The sequence below is a fragment of the Papio anubis genome, chromosome 6, assembly GCF_008728515.1.
Source record: "Papio anubis isolate 15944 chromosome 6, Panubis1.0, whole genome shotgun sequence".
Classification (NCBI taxonomy): Eukaryota; Metazoa; Chordata; class Mammalia; order Primates; family Cercopithecidae; genus Papio; species Papio anubis.
Window position 1 is genome coordinate 123596362 of NC_044981.1, and position 25660 is coordinate 123622021.

General features: G+C 42.3%; 1 protein-coding gene across 1 annotated transcript in view; it reads right to left on the reverse strand.

The window, feature by feature from the left end:
* Positions 1-966: 966 nt before the first annotated feature.
* HECA (hdc homolog, cell cycle regulator) overlaps positions 967-25660 on the reverse strand; it is a 42961-nt gene continuing 18267 nt past the window's right edge. Inside the window, exons 2-4 of the mRNA XM_003898102.5 lie at positions 11829-12869; positions 4525-4679; positions 967-2136 (exon numbers count right to left, since the gene is read on the reverse strand). Of these exons, the coding sequence (XP_003898151.2) occupies positions 1972-2136; positions 4525-4679; positions 11829-12869 (1361 nt within the window). The 3' untranslated portion in view covers positions 967-1971. The remainder of the gene's footprint in view (positions 2137-4524; positions 4680-11828; positions 12870-25660) is intronic.

The following is a 25660-nucleotide window of genomic DNA, read 5'->3' on the forward strand; positions in this document are numbered from 1 at the left end:
CAGTTCAATGACTTTCTACCTCTTATAGGCATTTCATGCATTTCTTCCCACTGAAAAGTTTTTTCAGATGATCAAACACTAACCTAGATGCAGCAAACCAAATCATCCAAACTGAAAGATAAAAACTATTAGTCAATAACATTGGTTCTTTAATGCTGCACTGTTTCAAACACAACATCAAATACTTCATATAGAACTGAAATTCGGCTGGGCACGGTGGCTCACACCTGTAATCCCAGCACTTTGGGAGGCCGAGGCGGGTGGACCACAAGGTCAGGAGAGCTAGACCATCCTAGCTAACATGGTGAAACCCTGTCTCTACTAAAAATACAAAAAATTAGCCGAGGGTGGTGGCATGCACCTGTAGTCCCAGCTACTTGGGAGGCTGAGGCAGGAGAACTGCTTGAACCCGGGAGGCAGAGGTTGCAGTGAGCCGAGATTGCACTACCACACTCCAGCCTGGGTGACAGACCGAGACTCCATCTCAAAAAAAGAAAAAAGAAAAAAAGAACTGAAACTCACTTGCAGTATTGCCTAAATACTTCTGAAAAGAAAAAACACACAGGGGGGGAAAAAAAAAGGTATAAACCAAATGAATAATATAAAATGTTCACATCAACCCCAAATTTGGCTATTCATAAAATGATTTTCAGCATTTTTAGCATATATGCACATCATACATGAAATTATGAAATTAACTTTTGAGAAATCATATTCCAATTCTATAAGGGTATGGGATGTCAGTCTATTTAAAGCATTAAAATCTACTGAACCAAAGGCTGTATTTTGGAATGCCCAATGCTCTGACTAATCAAGTTCTATATATATGATCATCTTTTTTCATCAACAGTAAGGTATCATGGGCTTTTTAGAATGGTCTATTTTTCAAACGTACTGCTATGCATTACAATAATTGATTTTCCAAAACATACTTAAAAAAGAAATAGTAAAATTATTTTCTTCATCATCCTTTCATACTTTTTTTTCCCTTCCCTCTTAAGGTCAAATCTTTGATTTTGGAAACTCAGAATTAAATGGGTTAAACATGGCCATAAGTAATTTTGAGGACAATAAGTGTGGCAATTATTGGTTCTGAAGCTCACCAGTTAGATTCTGTGGCTGATTTACCTGTGAGAAGAATATGACACCAAATGACACTTCAACAGTGCAACCTGTAATAAATCATCACTGCCCAAATCATGTTATTCATGGGTTCTCCTTAAGAGCTATTTTACCAACTTCAAAGACACAATTCAAATGATTGAGTTCTGCCTTCTTGCATTATTTCCAAATTCATTTCACATATTCTGTTATAGGTCAGTTTACCTAACATAATTTGCAACACTAGTATCTTTCATATGTCTTACAATTTGGATATTATTTTCAGCATGAAAAATGAATTGGCAAATTACAATAGCGATAGAAACAGCACTTGTACCACTTTCAGATCACCTGTCAGTGTGAGTAAACTGCCTGCCCATGTGTGCTGCAGAACACTAGGCTGAGATAGACTAATGCACTATTAGCTCTCCAGGCACAGACTTACATTCACTTGTCACATGTTTTTCCAAAGGCCCAAGGAAGATCTAAAAGGTGGTTTTTAGAAAGTTAACATTTTAGTAAGTGTTTCCTTCCAACTCCTATCAAGCTCTTAGTTTATAACCACAAATTCCTTTCCTAAATTCACCCCATCCTCCCCAGCATCTTAAAGCTGCATCAAAGACTCTTGGTAAGAGTGAACCCCGACCCAAATGCACAGGATTACCCATCTGGGCTCTGGTCAAAACCACAGACTAACACTCGGGAATCAAGACAGGGCAAGGGCAGCCCCTATTTCAGTGGCACACATACAACAAAGTAACTCTCCTTTAAATTAGAAAAGAAATCAATGTCACAGAATGTTTCCCTATAAAAGATATGTAATAAAGTAATAATATCAATAAAATAGCTATTACTAAAGCAAAGCTTTCATCAATAAGCTTCAAGAACTTTGAAGGAGGAAAATGGCTTCACGAAGTGGTAGTCCAGGTTCCCACAGTGTGGACACTGCTGGACGTTGCTATATTCTGAGAAGTACTGCATTCCGATCCTCACGTCGATCACCGGCTTCCCACAGTGCTTACAGTTCAGGCGGGCCTGGGGGAAACAGACACCATCAGCCACAACACCCCTCCGCTACCCAACACTTGTCAAAGCCACCCAAACCAAAATGCTGGGAAACTGATCAAGGGCTTCGTAAAGGATCCCCTTTATTAGCAGAAACAGGGAAACAGGGTATGCCTGAAAGACTCCCAACTTCTCTCCTGATATGCAGCACTGCTAGTTGTTTCACCTACTTATGAGAAGAAAATTCTAAACTAGTACTACCTAACTGAAGTTCCCTAACAATCAGAAACCCCTCCCCCTGGATTTTAAGACAGTGGCTGAAGCTGACTTCCCTCACCCAAACCTCCACGAAACTTCTTTAAAATTTCATTTTTCATTCTACTCTATATAAAACTTGCATTTTCTTTGATGTAAAAATAAAATTTCCCAAGATACTCAAGTAAAATTAGCAATCCAGGAAGTGTGGTGCTGGTCTGAGGCTTCTGGAGTTCCCAGCACCCTGCATCTTCACTCATGCCTAGCCTCTCCTTAACAGCACAGTCCTGGAACCTTTCAGCAATGGGTCCAGGACTTAAGTGAATAACCAGAAATTATAAATAAAACAGACTAAATTTAGACTCATTTAAAAAATGTACTTAAAAAGTATAATCTCAACTTGCTCTCAAAATACTCCTGGGAGGTAGGTAGTATTAGCTGACTTTTAGATAATGCAACTGAGGCACATGTGATAAAGCACCATGCCCAAGACCACGCTTAGAAAGCAGCAAGGCTGGAGTGAACCAAAGCAGCCTGCTGATCCTCAACCACTGCAGGAACTACTTTTCTGTAACCTGAGATAAACACTCTTTTAACTATGTAATCTCTCTGATTAAAAGTGTGATTCTGAGCAAACCTGTCTTCACCCTGTTATGCCTTTCTAAGAATCAATTATTGCTTATTTTTGGCTACATCTTACTGAAGACTTCTCTTGATTCATTAGTAGCGTCTAACACTTGTATCCTCACAGATTTTTTTTTAATTAATAGTAATCGAACATATTTTCCATTTCAGTAGGGTGCCAGAAAAGAAAGGTCTGGGCTTCAATTGTTTTAAGGAAGAAATACAGTGCATGGTGAATACCAAGAGGCTGGGTGTGGCAGGATGCTGTTCTGTTTCTCTTCCTAAAGACATGGAAATAATCTCATTGCCTTTCAATGGTGCATCAGAAAGAACACCAGAACAGGAGTCACACGGTGCGGTCATGGCTGTGACACAATGTATGTAGACCTGGGTAAAACATCCCAAGTTTGTAGGCCTCCATTGTATGAGGAAATAAGGAGGTTGGTCTAGATCCCAGGTCCTTTCCAGTGCTAATCTTCTGAGTTAACAGGCTCAAACGTTCTTTCGCTTCCTTATTTCTTTAATTTAAAAGATAATCCTCCACGCTGTGTGTGCAGAGGGGAGCTACTTCCTCTGGTTTCCCTCATGAGCTGGCATTAAGGCATAATAACTATCGTAAAATGCTACAGTGAATAACTACTGATAACAGTAAAGATATTCTCTTTAGAAAAATCAAGCCATAATGCTAAAGACATAAAACTATACAGTAACTAATAAAGTATGTATCAGCTATTTGCACTATAAAACCAGGCTGGAACACTTTAGAGCAAAGAAAAATTTCTCTCCTGCCCATGACAGTATCAAGGAATTATGTAACAAGCTATTTTCTTTCCCAAGCACTTGGAAATAAAGCGAGATATTTCCAAGGATTTTGTCTCCTGTGATTCTATAGGTTATTTGTGTTTTCATATGTGAATACCTCCCTCTTTTTCTGATGACAGCTAAATTTCAGATGTTCTCATAGCATGAGACAATGCCTCCTTTTAGGAGTGCTTTAAGGATTACAACCTCAAACACCTTACAAGACAGGTAATTCCTAGATAACTGTACTATCCCACAGAAAGAAAACAACAAGAAAATCCTGTCTATTTAAGAAAGTGACTTTCTTCCTTTTGAGTAACTTTTTTTCTATTATAAATTTAGTATAAGCTAATCATACAGAATCTTAGAAAATATACTCAAGGAAAAAGAGAACTAAAGGCATCTTTCAGCCTCCCACCTCTGAGACCATCTGGTAACAGGTTAGCAATTCCCTTTTCATGCTCACTTACTTACAAATGCAAGCATATTATTATGCCATTTTATAACCTATTCTTTTGACCTAATATACTGGAAATGCTTCCCACATAATTATATGTTATACACTATCCCTTTTAATGACCGCACAGTATTCCACTAAATGACTACATTACAAGTAGTAACTCAGCCATCATTGCTAGACTGAATTTCTTCTTTATTGCCAGAAGCATCTTCCCTACATTCACTTGGGGACAGAAGCCTAGTATCACCCACTGCTCCCTCAGTGTGTTCAATACCTACCTGACAACATGGAGAGGCAGCCAGGATGTCGTAGGTATACATAGTGCCCAGCTGGTGCCAGCTGCCATCCCACCGTGACTTACACTTGATGCAGATGATCTTGTGAACCCCTTCCAGGCAGTCCACGCACACCGCATACAGGTGCATGAGTCTCCCTGTGCACAGAAGACACAAGGCTCTGAGTGGCCATCATGGAAATCATGTTTCATCTCCAAGGGGATAAAAAATGTTTCATCTACCAATTATAAGCAAAGATTTTATCTTTTGGATAAATATAAAAAGAAAAATCAATATTTAGTACATAAGCTGTCCTTTCAGGATAATGATGAACTACTAGTTATTGTCAATAAAACATGTATTTTAAGTTCAAGCGTATTAAAAACTTGGCTTCAATTTGCTTTTCCTAAAAGTGCTGCTGGACTTACATAATGGGTCCATCCAAATTCAAGAAACAAAAGCCACATATACTCAAAACCAGCCTGTACTGTATTTACGCAGGACTTCCTGCTCAAAACTTTATGTTTAGCATATAGACTTAACCAATAACATTGGTCTTGTCACAAGCTCTCACCCCCTGACAAGTCCCATCATAAAAATCAAGTCTGTCTTGGGGACTGATAGCCCAAAATTACACCACAACCAAAATTACTATGTTAACTATCCTTGTTCTCAAAATGCTCAGCCATCACCACATCTAATTTAGGAACCAGAATTGTATCTTACTTGTAATTTTTTAAAAGAAGTTCAACATTTTATTCACTGAGCTCTTAAAAGTTACTACATGATCCCCCTCCATTATTTGATAACATCTTAATGTTTATAAAGGAAAGATGTCATCCTAGTGTATATGGAAGCATCACAGTTTAAATAATTAGGGAAGAGTCAGAATGCCCAGAATCTGCCCAGGCAACATATAACAGCAACATTTCTGCTCTCTGTGTGGGACCCAGGGCGCTTCCCCATGTAAAAAACTACCATCAGGAGAACACATAATCCTAAGTGGCCTCATATTCAGAATATGCTGCTCACTGCCATCAGTCAGACTATGGGTCTTCAGCACTCAGTAGTAAGGACCAACCTGCTCCCTACCCGATGGAAAGGTATATATGTTCCATCTACAGTACTTAGGGGGAGCCCTTAGTTCGCATTTGCTTGCATGACCCCCTTCCTCCTTCAGTGCAAGAACCATGTCTTATTCATCCTTGTAGACTCAGTGACTATCACGATGTCTAGGATGTGGAAAGCACTTTGTAAGCGTATGTTGGGTAAATGGATGGGGCATGTTAACAGTCAAAGACAGCATAACCTTGGGGGCCTTTATGCCAAAAAGGGGAAGGATGACAAGAACTTCTTGAAATGCCGCCCACCTCTGCTCTATGGCATTGAAAATAAAAGGGTCTCACATGCCACATCTACTCTAGCCTTGGGGCATGTTAGGAAGTCCATTCAAGGATCCAGGAGCCACTGGAAACAACTTCATTTGCACTCTTCATCCTGCTTACTCAATGCAATTCCCAAACATTCACAGGTACAAAGGTCACAGCTAAGAAGGGTAAGGGCAGCCTTAGACACAGAAGTCAGGTGTTGCTAATAATGACCATAATGATGAAGACAGAGTAACTTTTACTAAGAGTTAACCGAGGGTATGGCACTATGCTACCAGCTCCATGCGAATCATTTCATTTAACCCTAACAGCACCATTACAAAATAGGCATTACTGTTGCTCCCACTTCTGAGAGTAGGAAGTGAGGCTTAGAAGCTGAGCAGCTTGTCCAAGTTCATGAGATAATTAAGTAGCAAGTCCAGACTGATTCATGTCTCTTGGATCCATAACCTACAGGTAAACTCACAGGAACACTTGGTCTGGACTCAGTCTAGATTTGTTTCAGTTCTACTAAACATTGTCCTGACCACAGAGAATTTTGAATTTCTAAACCCTTTGTGAATTTAAACCAAAAGCCGATTCTCTGGAGAACAATCACATGTGGTTCAAAGTGGTAAAGAAGCCCAATAAGAACTTCTTAATTAGATCAATCTTAATAAATTATTAAAGCTAAACAAAACCTATTTTCAGAGGAAAAGAGAGCAAACAAAGTCCAGAGACAGAGTCCGGGGAGGGCAGTGAGGGGTAAAGGGCAGGGCGAGGAAGTAATAATCCAGAGAGGGCCACTGGACACAGCAAGTACTGCAGCATTGTGTCAGCCCTGCACGCTATGCAATCCTGTGGCCTGCAGTGTAGTGTGGCCCTTCTATTGGAGTTGAAAATGCTTTTTAAAACACGTGGTCGGGCTAGGCACAGTGGCTCATGCCTGTAATCCCAGCACTTTGGGAGGCTGAAATGGGATGATCGTTTGAGGCCAGGAGTTCAAGACCAGCCTGGGCAATAATACAGTGAGACCCCATCTCTTAAAAAAGTTTAAGGCTGGGCACAGTGGCTCACGCCTGTAATCCCAGCACTTTGGGAGGCCAAGGCGGGTGGGTCACCAGAGGTCAGGAGTTTGGATCAGCCTGGCCAACATGATGAAACCCCGTCTCTACTAAAAATACAAAAAAATTAGCTGGGCGTGGTGGCAGGCACCTGTAGTCTCAGCTACTCATGAGGCTGAGGCAGGAGAATCACTTGAACCCAGAGGCAGAGGTTGCAGTGAGCCGAGATCGCAGGATTGCACTCCAGCCTGGGCAACACAAGCGAAACTCCATCACAAAACAAAACAACAACAACAACAACAAAGTTTAAAAAAATTAAATAAGCCAAGTGTGGTAGCTTGAGCCTGTAGTCCTAGCTACTGGAGAAGCTGGGCAGGAGCACTGCTTGAGCTGAGCAGTCCAAGGCTGCAGCAGCTATGATCACTCTGCTGCTTTCCAGCCAGGGTGACAGAGTGAGATAGAAAGAAAAAAGAAAAGAAAAGAAAAAAGAAAAGAAAAGAGAGGAGGGCAGGGGTGGGGAGGGGAGGCAAGGAGGGAGGGGAGGGCAGGAGGGAGGGGAGGGCAGGGGAGGGGAGGGGAGGGGAGGAGAGGAAAGGAAAGGAAAACGGAAGAATGCAAGGTCCATAATTGGTGATTAAAGACATGATTTACATTTTCTTACTACAAATAAGATGGCATGATTTCAAGATGTGGTATTGTGCGTCACATGTATCAAGGACTCACTTGTGGCAATGATGACTTCTCTGGTAATAATTAAACACCCTGATCTTCAGGTTTTATATCAAACGTTCAACTTCTCAGTATCTTTGTGATGCACATCTAATGTGCACATTATCTATTTATGTATGTCTATGTTTTGATGTATATATACACACACACAAGTACTCAGGCCTAGTTTTTACCTCTTTCTTCATCTGCTCCTTGCAAAGTACCCTCAAGATTTGGTCGTGGATTTATCATATCCTCCTTCCTTTTCTTTCTCTTTTCTTCCTATCCAAGAGCTCTTCCACCTTTAGGATTTTAACCACCACTGTTACAAACTTCCCAGTGTTCAACTCAAATGCTTATTTTTAACTGTGTCTGCTAGACATCTCCACACAAAAGTCCTAACATCCCTTCAAACCCAAGACTCACGAACCTCATCTTCTGCCCCCAAAACCAGGCCCTTTCTCCACCTTTACCTACTCATCTCCTTTCTCTACTCTTCCACCATTTATCTGGTCTAGAAACAAAGTGAATTTTGTTTCTGAATTTACAAGCTATAATTTTTCTTTAAAATAACCTCTTGACAATATCCCCTCCCTTCCATTCTGTCCACACCTTAGCATTCTTTTATATCCTTGCATCTAGACTACAAAGTCTCAACTCTGTCTGTAGATCCCACCCCTTTCAAACCCCTTTCCTGTCCCTTTCCTCCACGTGACTGCCTGCTTTAAAAAAACGTTGAAAATCTGTCCATTCACATTCATAAAGAACATATAGCAAAGCTCTTTATTATGGCTTGAAAGTACTTCTGCAATCTATTCTCTCCCTATCTTACTCCTTTCCCACTCTAGAACACCCTTGGCTCCAACCAGTTCTCTCCCTATCTCCTGATCACAACCTGCCCTTCTTCTTTTTAACCACCCTTCCTTTGCTTGCAGGCACTCCCTCCTCATCAACAAACACCTGACCTGGGTAGACTCTCTGCTTACCAAGATCCAGCCCACCTTTTGACATCAGCATTCATGCTGCCTCTTTTTATGAACCAAGCCAAAGTGGTCCCTTCCTCTGGAAATTAAAGGATACTTAATGTACATCATATCCAGGTGTGATACTAGAATTTGAAGCCTGGTAAGTTACATTTTATAAAAGCATCTTATTCTAAGATTATAAATTGATGACAAGCAAGAACTGATAGTACCCAGAATGTGTGAAATCCGTAAGTCTGATCAACAGATGAATGGATTACATGAAAATAATTTGTCCATTACAGATAGAAAAAGAACACTACTATTCTCATATATGCTGTACCCATATTCATCTTCATAAAAAATGTTTCAAGTTTTATGATGGAGAAATAAAGGTGTTTCCATCCACTTCCCTCTAAAATTACCCCCAAACAGGATTAAAAAACAAAAACACAAACTCCATCATGAAACAATGAAGTTATTTCAACCCTGAATCAAACTATATGAAGTCAGAAAGTGGACTGAGGTAAATGGTTAAGCTCTGAAACTGGACAAGCACTGGGGAGTTTGTAGGGAGATCGTAGGGAGCAATAAATTACAAACAACCATAAATTCTATGCAGCACTTTCTATCAAAAAACAGAGTATTTCAGCATCATCTGAACCTGGGCTAGACTTAGGACTTATGCTGATGAACAAAATGTGACAGGAGTGATGTTACTCAGTTCCAAGCTTAAGCCTCTAGAGACAGACTCTGCAGCTTCCACTCATATCTCTTGAATGCTATCCTGAGAGCACCATGTGAAAAAGTCCAAGCTAGCCTACTGGAAGATGAAACTACATGGAACATAAGACAAGCCATTCCGGCTGAGACCCCCTAAGCCAACCTAACTGTCCTAATCAATCCACCCACAGAATTGTGAGAAGTCATTAAATTATCCTTTTAAACCACTAAGTTTTGGAATGTTCTGCTTTATAACAAATGCTAAAAGATATAGGGTAAAGTTAGTTACAATTCTCAAAATGAACGAGACTACTCTCTCTGCAATTTCAGCTCCCTTTCCTTGCTCAGAAAGGTAGCACAGGAAATTACATACATGAAACAAGAAGAGCATGCTATTAAAAGGAGCTCTTGGAAATTAAAAATGTAAGAACAGAAAATTTTAAACTCCGTAAAAACACCAGAATAAAAAGTCAAGGAAATTTTCCATAAAGCAGAAAAAAGAGATGAACAGGGCCATGTATATATTTATTATATATCCTTTATTATATATAAAATAAAGGAGTTCTCCACTCCAACAAAAGATAATCTAAGGGGTCTAATGTCTAATTAATACAGAGTTTCACAGAATTTTTTAAAAGTGAAAATAGGGTAGAGGAAATTATCAAAGAAATAATACAAAAACAAATTTCTCCAAATGGAAGATGGTAAGTTTATAGAGCCAAAGGGCCAAGAGAGTGCAGAAAGCACAACAAACAGGGAAAACTGTGTAAAAGACCAGCATATGGTAAACTTTCAGAACATTAGGGATATACGAAGAAAATCTTAAAACCTTCATGGAGGGGTGGAGATGGAGGCAAAGACAGGAATAAGAGTAACATCAGACCTCTCAAAATAGCGACATTGTAAGATGGGAGACAGTAAAGAAATGTCTTCAAAATTCTGAGGGCAAAATACGTATAACTTAGAAGACTACACCCAGCTAAATAGCAATGAAGAGTGAAGATAAAATCAAGATATTCTCAAGATGTTCAAAGTCTCAAATCATCTATTCCCTTTCTCAAAAAGCTCCTGGGGGATGTTTCCTAAAAGCTGAGAGAACAAACTGAGAAAAAATAAAATACTGAGATCCAGGAAACAAGATTTTAAAAAATAGGACAGAAATGAAGGCATTCCTAGAAGGACAGCAATGTGGTACACCAGGTCCTGAGTGCACCAGGACAGGTAGAAGCAGGAGGGTAAGAGTCTCCATGAGGGGCATTTTCAGGGGCAAAATTTTTTTTTTCCAAAAAAATCTGACAGGTATGTGGAAATGTTTCTGAAAGATGGTTTGTAAAGCTGCTGGAGAGTGAGAACTAGCCAAGGTTATTAAAAAAAAAAAAAAACCTATGCAAATGAAAATAATCAATTAATCCTAATAAAAACAAAAGGAGTCCTAGAATATACCATACTATATAATAAGAAAAAACCCCATACTTCTTGGCTCAATATTAACTATATATTCACGTTAGTAAACATTAAGGATTTAACCAAGAATTGTGGTATCTCATCCTGAGAAGGAGGAGGAGGGGGATGCATAGTCATCCACCTTCAAAGCCAGTCAATAAACAGATAATATGTAAAACTGGAGAATGAAGACAGCAGTATTTACAATCATGATGTTAAAAACTTGAAGCATAAGCTAAGATTTGAAAATGTTTGTCTGGGTACTGACACAGCAGGGTTGGCGGGAAGGAGACACGTAGGAATATATCATTTTTACAACAAGCTTTTTAGCACACATTTAAAGTATAAACATGTTATATGTGATGTGTCTCACCTTTATGGAAGTTCAGTAGTTGTATATGAACTGACAGATTTCTTATACTAACCAACCTCATCTTATTCAATTTATGGCTGAAACATACTAAGTCCTTACATGTCATCCATAGGAATAATAAGCTTCCCCATCGCCCCTCCCTCCATCCACCACCACCACCAGGCTAATGCCTGAGCTTTCAATAATCCTGTTTACCTTTTGCTGCTATCAAGACAGTCTCATCTTTCATAACTTCAAAATTAATTCAACTAATCTAAAAACACCTTGGCCCTTTTCTGACCACTGCTTTTCCTCACTGTTATAAGGATCAAAGAGGATGCACGGCTAGTTGGACCCATTAAACAGGTTTACAGTAAGTGACAAATATGCAAAAACTCCACTAACTTCCTTCCCCATTATGCAAAACCACACGCCAGCAATCCTCTCTTCAAATTACAGAACACACACACAAAATTATCCACTAGGACAACTGTACTTGGTACTGCCACATCAGAGTAAAAAATCACCACGTCACTGGGCGAAGCTGAAATATTCAAATGTTACCTAGCACCTGACTAGAACAAAGAAACAACACTGGTGAAAACTAAGCCAAAATAGAGCAATCCGTCTTGTTTGCTGTTTGGTTTTTAACAAACAGAAAGCAGGCAAGGTGAATTAACACCTATACCTTGAAGGTGACAAGGAACATCATATTCGATCTCATCATGTCTGGACGGGCTTAGGAACAGAGTTCCATCCACCAGTGGGAATTGTTCGAACACCGGGAGTGCCCGGTGGCACAGGGCACAGTTTACTACGTTTCTGTGGCTGGCACTGAGCGCGGCCAGAATGAACTTCCGCAAGTCCTCCCCCTGGCCCACTTGGGCATCGTCTTCCATGCGCACGTGGAAAGTGTTCAGCTTATGCCTGGGGATGTGAGTGAGGAGCTCGGAGAGGTCCAGCCGCCGAAGGAACTGCACGGGGGTGTCGAAGTGTCCCCCCCTGTGAACTGACAACCCCGCAGGGCTGTAATCAAAGTGGGCATTTCTGAACACATGGCCCCCGGTCATGGCCTTCTTGTGAGGCTCCAGATGGATGGCGTTCTTTAAGAACTCCCCGAGGTATCTGGAGGAGCGGGGGCCGCTGAAGTGGGCGGGAGAGAGGATGGAGTAGCCCGTGGGTGGGGACTGGCCCGGGGAGCCGCCGGGGGAGCGGGCACCGTAGGCCGCGGCACCCACTGCCTTCTCCTGGGAGTTCTGCCGGTCCATGGAATGCCGGCGGGGGAGGTCGTGGCTCGGGCCTTTCTGGGGCTTATTTGGCGGCCTGCACTTTTTTGCCTCCTCCGCCGCCTCACCAGGGGGCCTCCCTGTGTTCTTCTCGGAGCCAGACTTCTTCTTTTTCTCGTCCTGCATCCGCTTCACCTGGTACCAGTCTGTGTCCTTCTTCAAGTGGCCCTGGCCACAGCGGCAGGAGCAGAAGCGGAAGGCCAGGTCGTAGCCCTTCTTTGTCCACATGTTCTGGCGGCACTGCTTCTCGTTCCAGCTGCGCGCACGGCCGATGCAGTTGAACTGGACGAGGATGCTGCTCTCCCACTCGTAGAAGCACTGCAGGTGCATCCAGGTGCTGCAGGGGCAGTGCTCGTTGTTGCACACCACCTTCTGGTAGTCGTCCTTCTCCAGGTCCACTGGCCTCCCGAAGCTGCAGATCAAGGGAGTGGCACATGGGGCTTCTGGGGGAGGAATAGAGAGAGAACAGATTTCAGGTTTTTGGATTAGGGATACTCAACCTGTACTTGCAACAGTATGGTGTAAGGTTTTTCTAATACATGAATATAATGAAAGGCAGTTCCAGGGTTCCTTTAAAGATGAATCTACTCCAGTGAACCAGGGAATAATATAAGTAGCTTCATCACTACTTAACCAACCAGTCCGGTGGAATCTCTAAAAAGGGCCTTCAAAGCCCTTCATCCCGACCTTTAGGCTGTCCTGAATACCAGAAAGATGCTGAAACATAGACGAACTCATGCCCATTTCTCGTCTAAGGTGGTTTGACACCTAATGTCAGGGATAATGGATCAAACTAATTTGTTGGTCTAAACAAAATTACAAAGACGGGCCGTGAAGGAAAAAACCAGAATTCTTCCAAAGCTATCAGGACAGGAAGTGGGAATAACATAGTTGTACTCTATCTTAAGTACATGTCCCACACATGGTGCAAATAGGCAAGCGGGTTCCCAGAAAGGACAGAAAACATAGTGACAGAAAGTAGAATCCACTAACCCAATTCTTAAGAAATAAACATGATTCATGGATATGGGAACTCCACTGATTCCTTATAGATATTCAATGATAACTGAACATCTGAACTTAGAATTTATTTCTAAAATGTCAAAAAGACATGATAGAGTCGTGAAAAAAAAAAAAAAAAAACAAGTGGTTGCCACAGGGGGTGGGGGATGAGCAAGTGAAACACAGAGCATTTTTAGGGCAGTGAATCTATTCCTATGATACTATAATGGCAGATACATGTCATTATACATTTGTCAAAATCCATAGGATGTACAACACCAAAAGGGAACCCTAATGTCAATTATGAAATTAAGTGACAATGATGTGTCAATGTAGGTTCATCGATTATAACATATGGACTATTCCGTGTTCATAGTGGGGGAGGCTGGAGGAGGGCAGGAGGTATATGGCAACACTCTATACTTCCAGTTTTTCTGTGAACTTAAATCTGCTCTAAAAAATAAAATCTGTTTTTTAAAATGAGAAATAAAAGGACATGCATGTGTAAGTCCCAGTTCCATGGGATACTAGCTGTGTAAAAGTGAACTGGTTATTTCATCTGTTTAATCTTCAATTTCCTCAACCCTAAATGGGCATAATTATAGTAGCTACCTTATAGAGATTTTCTGAAGATTAAATAAGAAATGCTTATAGAGTTTAGCACAGTACCTGGCACATAAAGGATTACTAATGTAGTTGCTGCTGTTCTTGTTGTTAACTGACTGTGACACAGCTTGCGATATTTTTATTTATAAAAGAAGCTGTGTAATGGGTGGCCAGAGGTGGAAAGGGGCTAAGGCAGAGATGGCAAAACTGACCAAATGTGGGGCCAAACAGGGAGACTGAGAGTCTCATAGTGCAGGACCAAGGAAGCATACCTGTTGCCACAGGCCCAAAAGAGTGGCTGCCAGTTGTATGAGCGGGGGCTGGTGCGGCTTACAGGCCGGGATGAGAAGGGTGCTTCAGGGAGTCACACAACTAACAAACTTCCCCACTTGTGTCTTGGCATTTCTACAATTTTCAATACAATTCATCACTCCCTTACACTCTTGCTTGCATTTCCGTAGTGTTTTATACCATGCAGTTCTTTTGCCTCCTGATCCCCAAAGTAAGTACTCTCCAGGAACAGTGCTCAGCATTTCTCTCCTAATCCTCTAGGCAGAAGCTAAAAACTACATCACCACTTCTTAATGAGGGCACTATTATTAAGTGCCCTCTTCCTGTAATCTGGACAATTCTCTTCCTGTAATGCACTGCAAGAAGCATCTGCAAGAAGCATCTGCACAGCACACTGCAAGAAGCATCACTGGGCCTGAGCACTCAGTATCTGTAGCCCACCTACCCCACCTTCCCCATCATGATACCCCCAACGTTCGTAACACTTTCGAAGGGCCCCTTTGGGGGGCAATACTACTCTCCCAATTGGGAACCACTGGGCTTGGTCATGAAGCAGTTTAGATTATGTGTATAGATGACAGAAGCTAAAGTCAGACTCCCAGCCTCAGAGTTCTGCTCTAGAAAGCTTCCCCGGTGGCAGAGTGGGGCACAGGACTGGAAGTAGGGAGGCTGCAGGTTGAGAAATGATGAGTGCCTGTGCTTCAGGAGCAGCATGAGAAGATACAGAGAGAGAGAGAGAATGCTGATGGACAGCAATGTGGGAGCGGGGCAGGGAGGATGAAGAAGCCTTAGGGCTGCCCTACTTAAGACCCACCGACTTGGAAGTGCCTGTGCACCACGAAGGTGAAGACATGAATTTGACTGGAGTTCAAGACATCTAGAGCTGTGAATACAGATGTGGAGTCACTCAGCCACAGATGAAGGTCAAATCCCTAGGACTAATGAGATGCCCAAGAAAAATGTGAGGAGTGGGCAGAGACCAGAGCCCGGGAAAAGAATCCTGGGATGCAAGGACTGGAACCAAGGCTGGAGGAGAAGATTCCCCTGCAGAGATTGGTAAGAAATGAACTAAGAATTTACTGAAAAACAAGTCAGGAGAGAATTACGTCCAGGCAGTTAAGGGACAGCGCAGTGGCTTACACCTGTAATACCAGCACTTTGGGAAGCCGAGGCGGGTGGATCACCTGAGGTCAGAAGCTTGATACCAGCCTGGCCAACATGGTGAAACCCCATCTCTACTAAAAATACAAAAATTAGCTGGGTGTAGTGGCGCACACCTGTAATCCCAGCTACTCAGGAGGCTGCGGTGGGAGAATCGCTTGAATCGGGAGACGAAGGTTGTAGTGAGTAGAGACTGCGCTACTGCACTCCAGCCTGAGTGGCACAGTGAGACTCCCTTTCAAAAACATAAAGAATGAAGAACTGCAAAATGTCCCAGAGCACCAGGTAACATCAGTGCTTCTCCACCTCTGCACTACAGACATTTGGGCTGGATCATTCTCTGTTGTGGGAGCCATCCTGTAAGATGCCTAGCAGCAACCTCACTGTCCATCTCACAAAAGCCAGCCCCACTCAGTGTCTTCAGGCACTGCCAGGTATCCCCTAGGGGGCAAAATCACCCCTGGTTGAGAACTCACAGGATGCAATAAGCCTGTAAAGTCCCAACCAAAATGAGCAGTGAGCCAGGGCACTGTCTCCTCAGGGATGATAGAGGGCAGGCAGAGGTGGACAGTGAGGTGAAAAGGCAGAAACAGGGAGACTCCAGGAAACTCTTTCCACATGGTAACTGTAGGGCAGGGAAAGAGCATGGGCAGGGACAGAAGACAGCAGAGGCTGAGCCTTAACCATGTTCATGAGCTCAGCGAATGCAGGCCAAAACCTCAGGACAGCTTAAAGACATACGAGAGGGAACAAACCATGTGACTCCTCTACTCAACAACCTTCCCAACCTTATCCCTGCACACTGAAACAGAGACACAACATTCCACCAAATCAATCAGCAGAGGGTAGTGGCAATGTGGACCCATAAAGCCTGTAAAAATATTAGTTCTGTCATATGTTACAATTATCCCCTTCAGGTGTGGGATTCCAGGGCCTTGGCAAAATGGCCCTAAACCAATTTGTCTACCTCTATGTATTAATATTTGATCACCGTGGCTTCCCCTTAATCTTCATTTGTCCAAATCCCATTCAGCCACTGACAGCAATTCACAGTTCAGACTCCGCAACCAGACTGCCTGAGTTGGAATCCAGGCAGGACCATTTATGAGCTGCATGCTCTTGGACAAGTTACTTCTCTTTGTGTCAGTTTCCTCTGTATAAAATATAGAAAACAACAGAATGTACCTTTAATGGTTCAGAAGAATGAAATGAAAAAAACTATACACATGAAGTACTGAGAAAGCACCTGGCATCTAGTAAACTTCCTCTCCACTCCTACTGCTTCAAGGCCCATCTCTCTACACACCAATTTTACCAGGATTGCCCCCTATCCTGAGTCCAACCCTTCCCCTCCCCTCCCCGATGGTCTGGCCCCAATCTTACTTGAGTCCCTCATCATGGGGACCCTCTTCATAATCCTCACCAGCTGATGACTCAGGAAAGGAAGCCTTTTACTCATCTTAGTGTTCCTGGCACCACTGGGCCCAGGCTTTGTACAACTCCAGTGTTGAATGAAGTCGCATTAAAGACACTGGCTCACCAAACCCGCACATGACAAGAGGAGCAGAAGGGAAAAAGAGAGCTGTAATCCTAGACAGACAGACCTGGATGTACTCAAGCACACCAAAAAGAAGTAGAAGAGTGGTTGAAACTGAGTAAATTTACCAGTCACCTGGGCTGTGACTTTTACAGGCCTTTAAAATGTTAATTGGTCAATTATTAAGTGTAGTTTTTTTAATCTTGATCCTTCAAATGAAGAGCCTTGAAGTGAATGAAACTGAAATGTAACCACAATAACCAAATATTACTAACCCAAGACCAATAAAATCAAATTAGGTCAAAGGAAGATCTAACTAACATTTGCATTCACAATATTCCAAATGTAAATGCTGAGACTGACTTGATATTTCTTTGAAAAGTATTTTCACATTAAAGAAAGGTGTATTAAGAGAGGAAAAATTCTGTATCTTTTCAAAAAGCAGCAAATATATCATTTAACCAATACTGAGCACTTCCTACATGCCAGGTCTTGAGCTAAGAGCCCTAATAGTCTAACAGAAGTGCACACATGGAACACAGACGAGGTACCACAGCTGTGCCCGTCCCTGTCCCTTTAACAGTATTTGTCATGTTCACAGCCATGCTCCACTATTTCCTAACCAGCAAGCCTCTTCCTTGTATAAAGAGCCCCCACTCCAACTTGCCAGCCCTGCTTGTTTACAGTCAGCCACTTTGATGTGGCCTTGTGGGTAGGCTTCAAAAACAAATACAAGGCCAAGAGCATGTTAAATATGCCCAGTAATATGCACAACAGACACCTCACCCTATTACACACCAGCAGGGTGAGGCTCCCGGGGAGACAGGCAAAATGGGGTAACAGGGTGGGCCCTCGGGAATAGTCAGAGGACATCTGACAATGCTTTTGCCGAGGTGTGTTGGCCTCTAAACTTGGACAGTATTTCCTTCAAGGCTCGGTTCAAACACACTTTCCTCCCTCATTAGCACCGCCCCCCCCCCAACACAGACAACACACACAACACACAACACACACACACACACACACACACACACACACACACACACACACTCCAAACTGGAAAAGCAGCAGGAAATAATAGAAGAGAGGTGTTTGGTGCCAGGTCTGCTCCTGATTAGTTGTTCAACATTGAGCAGTTTTGTTTCCTCATCTGTAAAGTGGGGATAAAATGCTTGCCCTATTCAGCTCATGTACATGGAAACACTATAAAGTTCCATAAAAATGTTTACTTATATGCTACTTCTACCATAATTTTACACTGGTGTATTTCACTCCCCAGATAAATGCAAACTGCTCCAATGTTTTCTACTTTTTCTAATGTTTTAAACATGCCATACAGTAGGTATTTAGAAAATAAGTAAGTATGGCCAGGCACAGTGGCTCATGCCTATAATTCCAGCACTTGGGAGGCTGAGGCCAGAGAATCTCTTGAGGCCAGGAGTTACAGAACAGCCTGGACAACATAGTGAGACCCCATTTCCACAAAAATTTTCAAAAATTAGTTGGGCTCAGTGGCATGTGCCTATAGTCCCAGCTACTCAGGCTGAGGCAGAAGGATCAAGCGAGTCCAGGAAATTGAGGCTGCAGTGAACCTGGGCAAGAGCATGAAACCTTGTCTCCAAAGAAAAAAAGAGAATAGCAGTCCCACAAAGGCATAAATGGAATATAGATTGATCTGATACAACTAAATCTTCAACAGGAGAGATGGGAGAAGGGTATCATACACTTGTGCTACCAACTTCCCTTGGGGCATTAATCTAAACTGTGATAACCTAACAAGCAAAACAGAAAAATGCTCCTTTACATGGAGCTGGCATTGTTTTTATAAAGTATATGAACCTTCTAAGGCCTGTATTTTAGGTTCATCATCAAGTGTTCAGTACCCAGCTTCTGTTTCTCCTGCTCAAGTTAAAATAAACAAGGTTCATGTGATTCTGGGCAAAAATCTCAAGAGTTCAAGTCTGGACAACAGAGTAGCTAGGCTGAAGTCACCTGGGCCAAGCCTATCTTGTCTCTCCAGCTTTCTTACCCTGCATCCTGCCCTCAGCACTTCAGATCTCTGTGCTCCCCACCTATTGAAAGAGGAGGATCACACTGATTGCCCAATGAGCCCAAATCCCCTGACAACCTCATTCACTGAGGAGCCCCATAAACAGGACATTGCTATTTTCAGCTTTTTAACTGTGAGTTAAATATTTTTATCCTCCTTAAAATAGTTGCATCATAAGCAGGTGGGGAGTTGGGTGGAACGAAGGTAAGGAGGGTCTTCTTAAGTCACACGAGGCTTTCCAGGCAAAATCTAAAGTAGGGACGACTTAGTCACATTCATCCATGTAAACCCACTACTGTGTAAATAGGTGTTTAATAAATCTTCTGACGAAGGAAAGAATGACCCAACCAGACTCAGTCCTCTGGTTGTGACCATAGTGCTAGAGGGTGAACCCACGGGGAGAACCAACCCAGCTGCTGGGGAGGCAGCTACAGAGCTCCAGCCAGGTCTCCCAGACTCAGTCCAGGCCTTCTCTGTCAGGACAGAGCTTGGCCCTCACCCTCACTTCCTCAAACTAACATCACCCAGGTACTTTTTTTTTTAAAAAAAAAAAGAGAAAAAAAAGGACATGTATGTGTAAGTCCCGGTTCCTTGGGATACTAGCTGTGTAAAAGTGAACTGGTTATTACAAATGTAAGGTTTCAAAACTGTTTTATTAGATCGCTGATTATTCCTCTTATGTGGGAACAAATCCCCTTGTTTGCAGAGAGCATGGTCCTCTTAGGGTATGAATTTCTGACCAATGTCCTCCATCTCCAGCTTCCTGACTCCCGACTATGCGACATGACACAGAGCCAGCCTGCCTGGATGTGACTCAGTTCTGCAACTTATTAAAGACCTTTGGCAAATCACCGAACTTCCCTGTGCCTCTGTTTCCTCACCTGTAAAATCCTGTAAAACGGCAGAAATAATTTTTTTTTTCAATTTCTTTTTTCTGAGATGGATTTTCGCTCTTGTTGCCCAGGCTGGAGTGCAATGGTGCTATCTCGGCTCACCGTAACCTCCGCCTCCCAGGTTCAAGCAATTCTCCTGCCTCAGCCTCCTAAGTAGCTGGGATTACAGGTATGTGCCACCATGCCTGGCTAATTTTCTATGTTTAGTAGAGACAGGGCTTCTCCATGTTGGTCAGGTTGGTCTTGAACTCCCGACCTGCCCATCTTGGCCTCCCAAAGTGCTGGGATTATAGTAGGCGTGGGCCACCACGCCTGGTCCAGAAATAATAATATTAATACCCTAATAACTAACCCTAAAGGGTTGCCATGAGGAATAAAAAAGTTATTAAAGTAGTTAGAACAGTGCTTGGCACGTACGCACAAATTTTTTTTTTTTTTTTTTTTTGAGACAGGGTCTTGCTCTGTTGCTCACACTGAGTGCAGTGGCATGGTCATGGCTTACTGCAGCTTCAACCTGCCAGGCTTAAGCCATCCTCCCACCTCAGCATGGGACTACAGGTGCTGGGACTACAGATGCACACCACCACTCCCAGCTGATTTTTTTTTTTTTTTTTTTTTTTTGAGATGGAGTCTCGCTCTGTCGCCCAGGCTGCAGTGCAGTGACGTGATCTCCGCTCACTGCAAGCTCCACCTCCCGAGTTCACACCATTCTCTTGCCTCAGCCTCCCAAGTAGCTGGGACTACAGGCACCCGCCACCACGCCCAGCTAATTCTTTGTATTTTTTAGTATAGACGGGATTTCACTGTGTTTGCCAAGATGGTCTCGATCTCCTGACCTCGTGATCCGCCTGCCTCAGCCTCCCAAAATGCTGGGATTACAGGCGTGAGCCACCGTGCCCAGCCCCAGCCGATTTTTTATAAAAAAAATTTTGTAGAGATGGGGGTCTCACTCTGTTACCCAGGCTGGTCTTGAACTCCTGGGCTTAAGTGATCTTCCTGCCTTAGCCTCCCAAAGTGCTGGGATCACAGGTGTGAGCCACTGCACCTGGCCAAGCACTGTTTAACTATAAGCAATTGTTAATAAACACCATATCACTTTATATTACTTGTCATAAAAATCAAGGGATTTTGAACAAGTTCAGAGCAAAGTCACAACCAGGAAGTGGCCATCCATCCTCCTTTCTCCACGTTAAGTGCAAGGCTGGCTAAGTCCACCAGGAGTTGAGCACTTCAGTATATTCACCCCTTCTCATTTGCCCCCTTTTGCTACATGCAGGCACACACCTTCCTCCACCTGTGCCTCCCCTCAATCCTGTCCCAATCCCAAATCCCTTCCACATCTTCCCAAGCCCAGGGAGGTGCCAGCCTCTCTGAGCTGGGAAAGTACCATCCCGCTCTCTGCAGCCCTCTATATTACTCTTGGGCCAAATGTTGCCACTTGCAGGCTCTCCCAACTTACACTTTTGTCGATCATGACTTTCTATGTGTGCTTTAGGCTTATGAGGGGCAAGAAGTAGAGTGCTTCTTCACAACAAAGCAGTACAGCATGCATAAAGTAATTCACTCAATATTTACTAACTAGTTTCAAAGAAATAGAAGGAAAAGGAGACCTTCAAAATTATCTTCTTCTAACCCCGTGAAGATGTTCTTCGCAGTGTCAGACAAATAAGTACTCTGTTATATTGTCAAGAGGCGTGTGAACCAGAGCAACTCTACCTTAAAAACGAGCTGGGTAAAATCAGGCTGAAACCTACTGGGCTGCATTCCCAGATGGTTAAGGCATTCTAAGTCACATGATAAGACAGGAGGTCGGCACAAAATACATATCATAAAGACCTTGCTGACAGAAACAGATTGCAGTAAAGGAGCCGGTCAAAACCCACCAAACCCAAAATGGCGACGAGAGTGACCTCTGGTCCTTCTCATTGCTATACTCTCACTAGCACCATGACAGTTTACAAATGCCATGGCAACACAAGGAAGTTACCCTATATGGTCTAAAAAGGGGAGGCATGAATAATCCACTGCTTGTTCAGTATATCATCAAGAAATAACCATAAAGTGGGCAACCAGCAGCCCTTGGGACTGCTCTGTCTATGGAGTAGCTATTCTTTTATTCCTTTACTTTCTTAACAAACTTGCTTTCACTTTGCACTGCGGACTCACCCTGAATTCTTTCTTGTGTGAGATCCAAGAACCCTATCTTGGGGTCTGGATCAGGACCCCTGTCCTGTAACAATATGTTAAACCTAAGCCATCTTTCCTTAGCATGGGTAACAGCGATTCATGAAGCATGACTGCATTTTATTCATGGGACATGGTTCTGAAGAACTTACATAATTCAGAACAGATTATTCCATAGTCTAGAGTATGGGGAACGCACACTCAGAACACAGACACGTGCAGTTATTGTGCTGTATTTCTGCTTTACTCATACTTTTTAATTCTATCAGCATTGGCTCTCATACTTCTGAGTTTATTTCATAAAGTAACAGCGTGTCATGTCCTGGTGTCTTTTATCACATCTAATTTCTGCTCGAGTTGCACTGATTTCACAGGATGTTTTTCAGCGCAGTATTTAGCTATACGGTAGTATTTTGAAAGCTACAGGCTGGATGCAATGGCTCACGCCTATAATTCCAACATTTTAAGAGGCCAAGGCAGGAAGGTCACTTCAGCCCAGCAGTTCAAAACCAGCCTGGGCAACATGGTGGGATCTCATTTCTATCAAAAAAAGAAAATACAAAAATTAGCCTGGTGTGGTGGCGCATGCCTGTAGTCCCAGCTACTCAGGAGGCTGAGGTGGAAGCACTGCTTGAGCCTGGGAGCCCAAGGAGGTTGCGGTGAGGCCAGAGATCGTGCTACTGCACACCCCAGCCTGTCTGACAGAGGCCGGACCTGTCCCAAAGAAAAAAAAAGAAAGCTATAATAAAAGTATAGTTATATTGGTGAGATGTAGAAATAATAATGTGTAATGAAAGTAAGCGTCACTTGATCCTTCAGAAGTTTAGCGGTAAGAGAAGAGTTCATAATACTTGCTGCAAGGATTTATATTTCTGTTTTACAGAGAAATAAAAGCATAAACCCTCTAAAGCATATTTATAAAATATAAACATATAAAATATAAAAAATATAAATGATGCCACTGTGTAAGAAAGCATTTTTATAATTCAGTTGACCTGACAGCTTTGAAAATATGAAATGGCTTCACACATAATTTGGGAAAACATGCTTACTGAAATTTTGCACACAATGTGAAGCTTTTATTAATATTATTTGTATGTGGTTAGTTGAAATTTGCATAATTCAATTTGTATATAATGGGATCACACTGTACTGGAAAACAAATTAGCAGGCTGCCTTTTCTCTTGTTTGGAGATTTAGATCTTGAGGGTACTAAATCATTGAAAACTACGCAGCATCCTAGCACGAACATGCACTGCATAATGTGCTCTGAAGGAAATGTAGATTCAGGAGCTCTTGGAACCAAATCACACTATCATAAAATGGGAAGAAGACTCCAGACTAAGCATATGTGTTAAATGTATGTATGTATATGTACATGTGCATATACACTCATGTGCCATATAATGACGTTTGATTCAACAATGAACTCCATACACAACAGTGGTCACATAACAGTGTAACTAAACTGACAAATTCCTATTGCCTAGTGACGTCCTAGTATACCTATCTCATTTTTCCCTACATTTAGGGTAGCCTAAGTGTACAGTGTTTATCAAAGTCTACAGTAATGTAATGTCCTAGGCCTTCAGATTCACTTACTGACTCACCCAGAGTAACTTCCAGTCCTGCAAGCTCCTTTCATGTGTAAGTGCCCTACATGTGTGTACCACTGTTTATCTTTTGTACTGTATTTTACTGTGCATTTTCTATGTTTCTGTATGTTTAGATGCATAAATACCATTGTGTTCCAACTGTCTACAGTATTCAACAAACCTGATGTACAGGTTTGTAGCATAGGAGCAACAGGGTATACCATCTGGCCTAGGTATGTAGTAGGCTATACTTTGTACAAGTACACTCTACGATGTATGCCTTTGGATGAAATCACCAAATGACACACTTCTTAAAATGTATCCCTGTCATTAAGCAATGCATGACTGTATATGTACAACTGTGGAGAAACTGTCCAACCAGTTGTTAAACAATCCTTTTTTTAAAGACTTCTTGTCAGTCTTTAGTGCCGTATTCCAATATTATCCTTGCTTAGGAAAATAATCTTGATTTTTTGATTATCCATATTAATGTCCTCCTTTGTCAGCACAAATATTCAAAATGTGGCAATACTCAATAATCTTGATTTTGATTATCCATATTAATGTCCTCCTTTGTCAGCACAAATATTCAAAATGTGGCAATACTCAAACCTCTTTATTCATAGTTTATCTATGTGATTTTCATTTACCATGTAAATTACAACGTAGCGTCCCAAATGTTGGACCTGCTTCTTCTCCCTTGATGAGCTCCAAAATGGTGCTTGGAGGCCAAAGGCCATGGCTGATTTGGCCCCTTCCCCTTACCTCTGAAATCCCAATGACTTCTGCTGAAAAGACTAATGACTTTATCCCTTCCCTAGTCTGCCCAACAGGTAAAGCATATGACTGCATGATTAAATGGCAACACGGGTCATCTGTAGACCAGTTACTGGTTAGAAAATACAACTCACAACTCCCTGCTGTTCAAAATCTTCTAAAAGCTCAACTGATAATAGGTGATATGATGTCTACATATCCCCTAGATCAGAGTTCCAATGGGTCAGTTTGGCCTGCATTGTGTCTTATTAAACCAGTCCAGAGTTTTTGTTATGGAATGTGAATCAGAATGCTGTTTTGGTACAGCACACATTCTCCAGGTAGCTAGGACTCCCTCTCTACCCCATTCAGATGCAGTCTGTCCTCCATATCTGTGGGTTCCACATCCATGGATCTGACCAACTGTCAATGGAAAAAAAAAACGGATGGTTGTGTCTGTACTGAATATACACAGGTTTATTTTTCTTGTCATTATTCCCTAAATTTACAGTATAACAACTATTTACATAGCATTTACATTGCTTTGATACCAGAGCTAGGGAAAGCGGGTGGGACTAACACAAGTTAAAGCGCCACAGCTCACTGTTTTTATGATGATTCAGTCCTTTCTCTTGAAAGAACGCTCTTAGAATTACTGTAAGCCTTTGGTTAATTTCCAGAGTTCTGAAAAAGTTAATTTTGGTAATTCTTGCCAGTGTTCTTATTGCTCTCATGGAGGAGCAAATTTCTGGAGGCCCTTACTCTGCCATCTCAGAAGTCCATCGTAATAAAAATTTAAGTTTATATATATATATTTTGTTATAGGAAAATATGATAGGATGATCAATAAAATGCTTTTAAGCAGGACAACACCCTGTCTTAGGATCAAATTCTGAGTACAAATTGAATGGAAATAAAGAAAAGAATGTAAAATTTCTATTATTTTTTTAGGCCGGGCGCAGTGGCTCATGCCTGTAATCCCAGCACTCTGGGAGGCTGAGGCAGGAGGATCCACCTGAGGTCAGGAATGTCCAGCCTGACCAACATGGCGAAACCCCGTCTCTACTAAAATTACAAAAATTAGCTGGGCATGGTGGTACATGCCTGTAATCCCAGCTACTCGTGAGGCTGAGGCAGAAGAATCACTTGAACCTGGGAG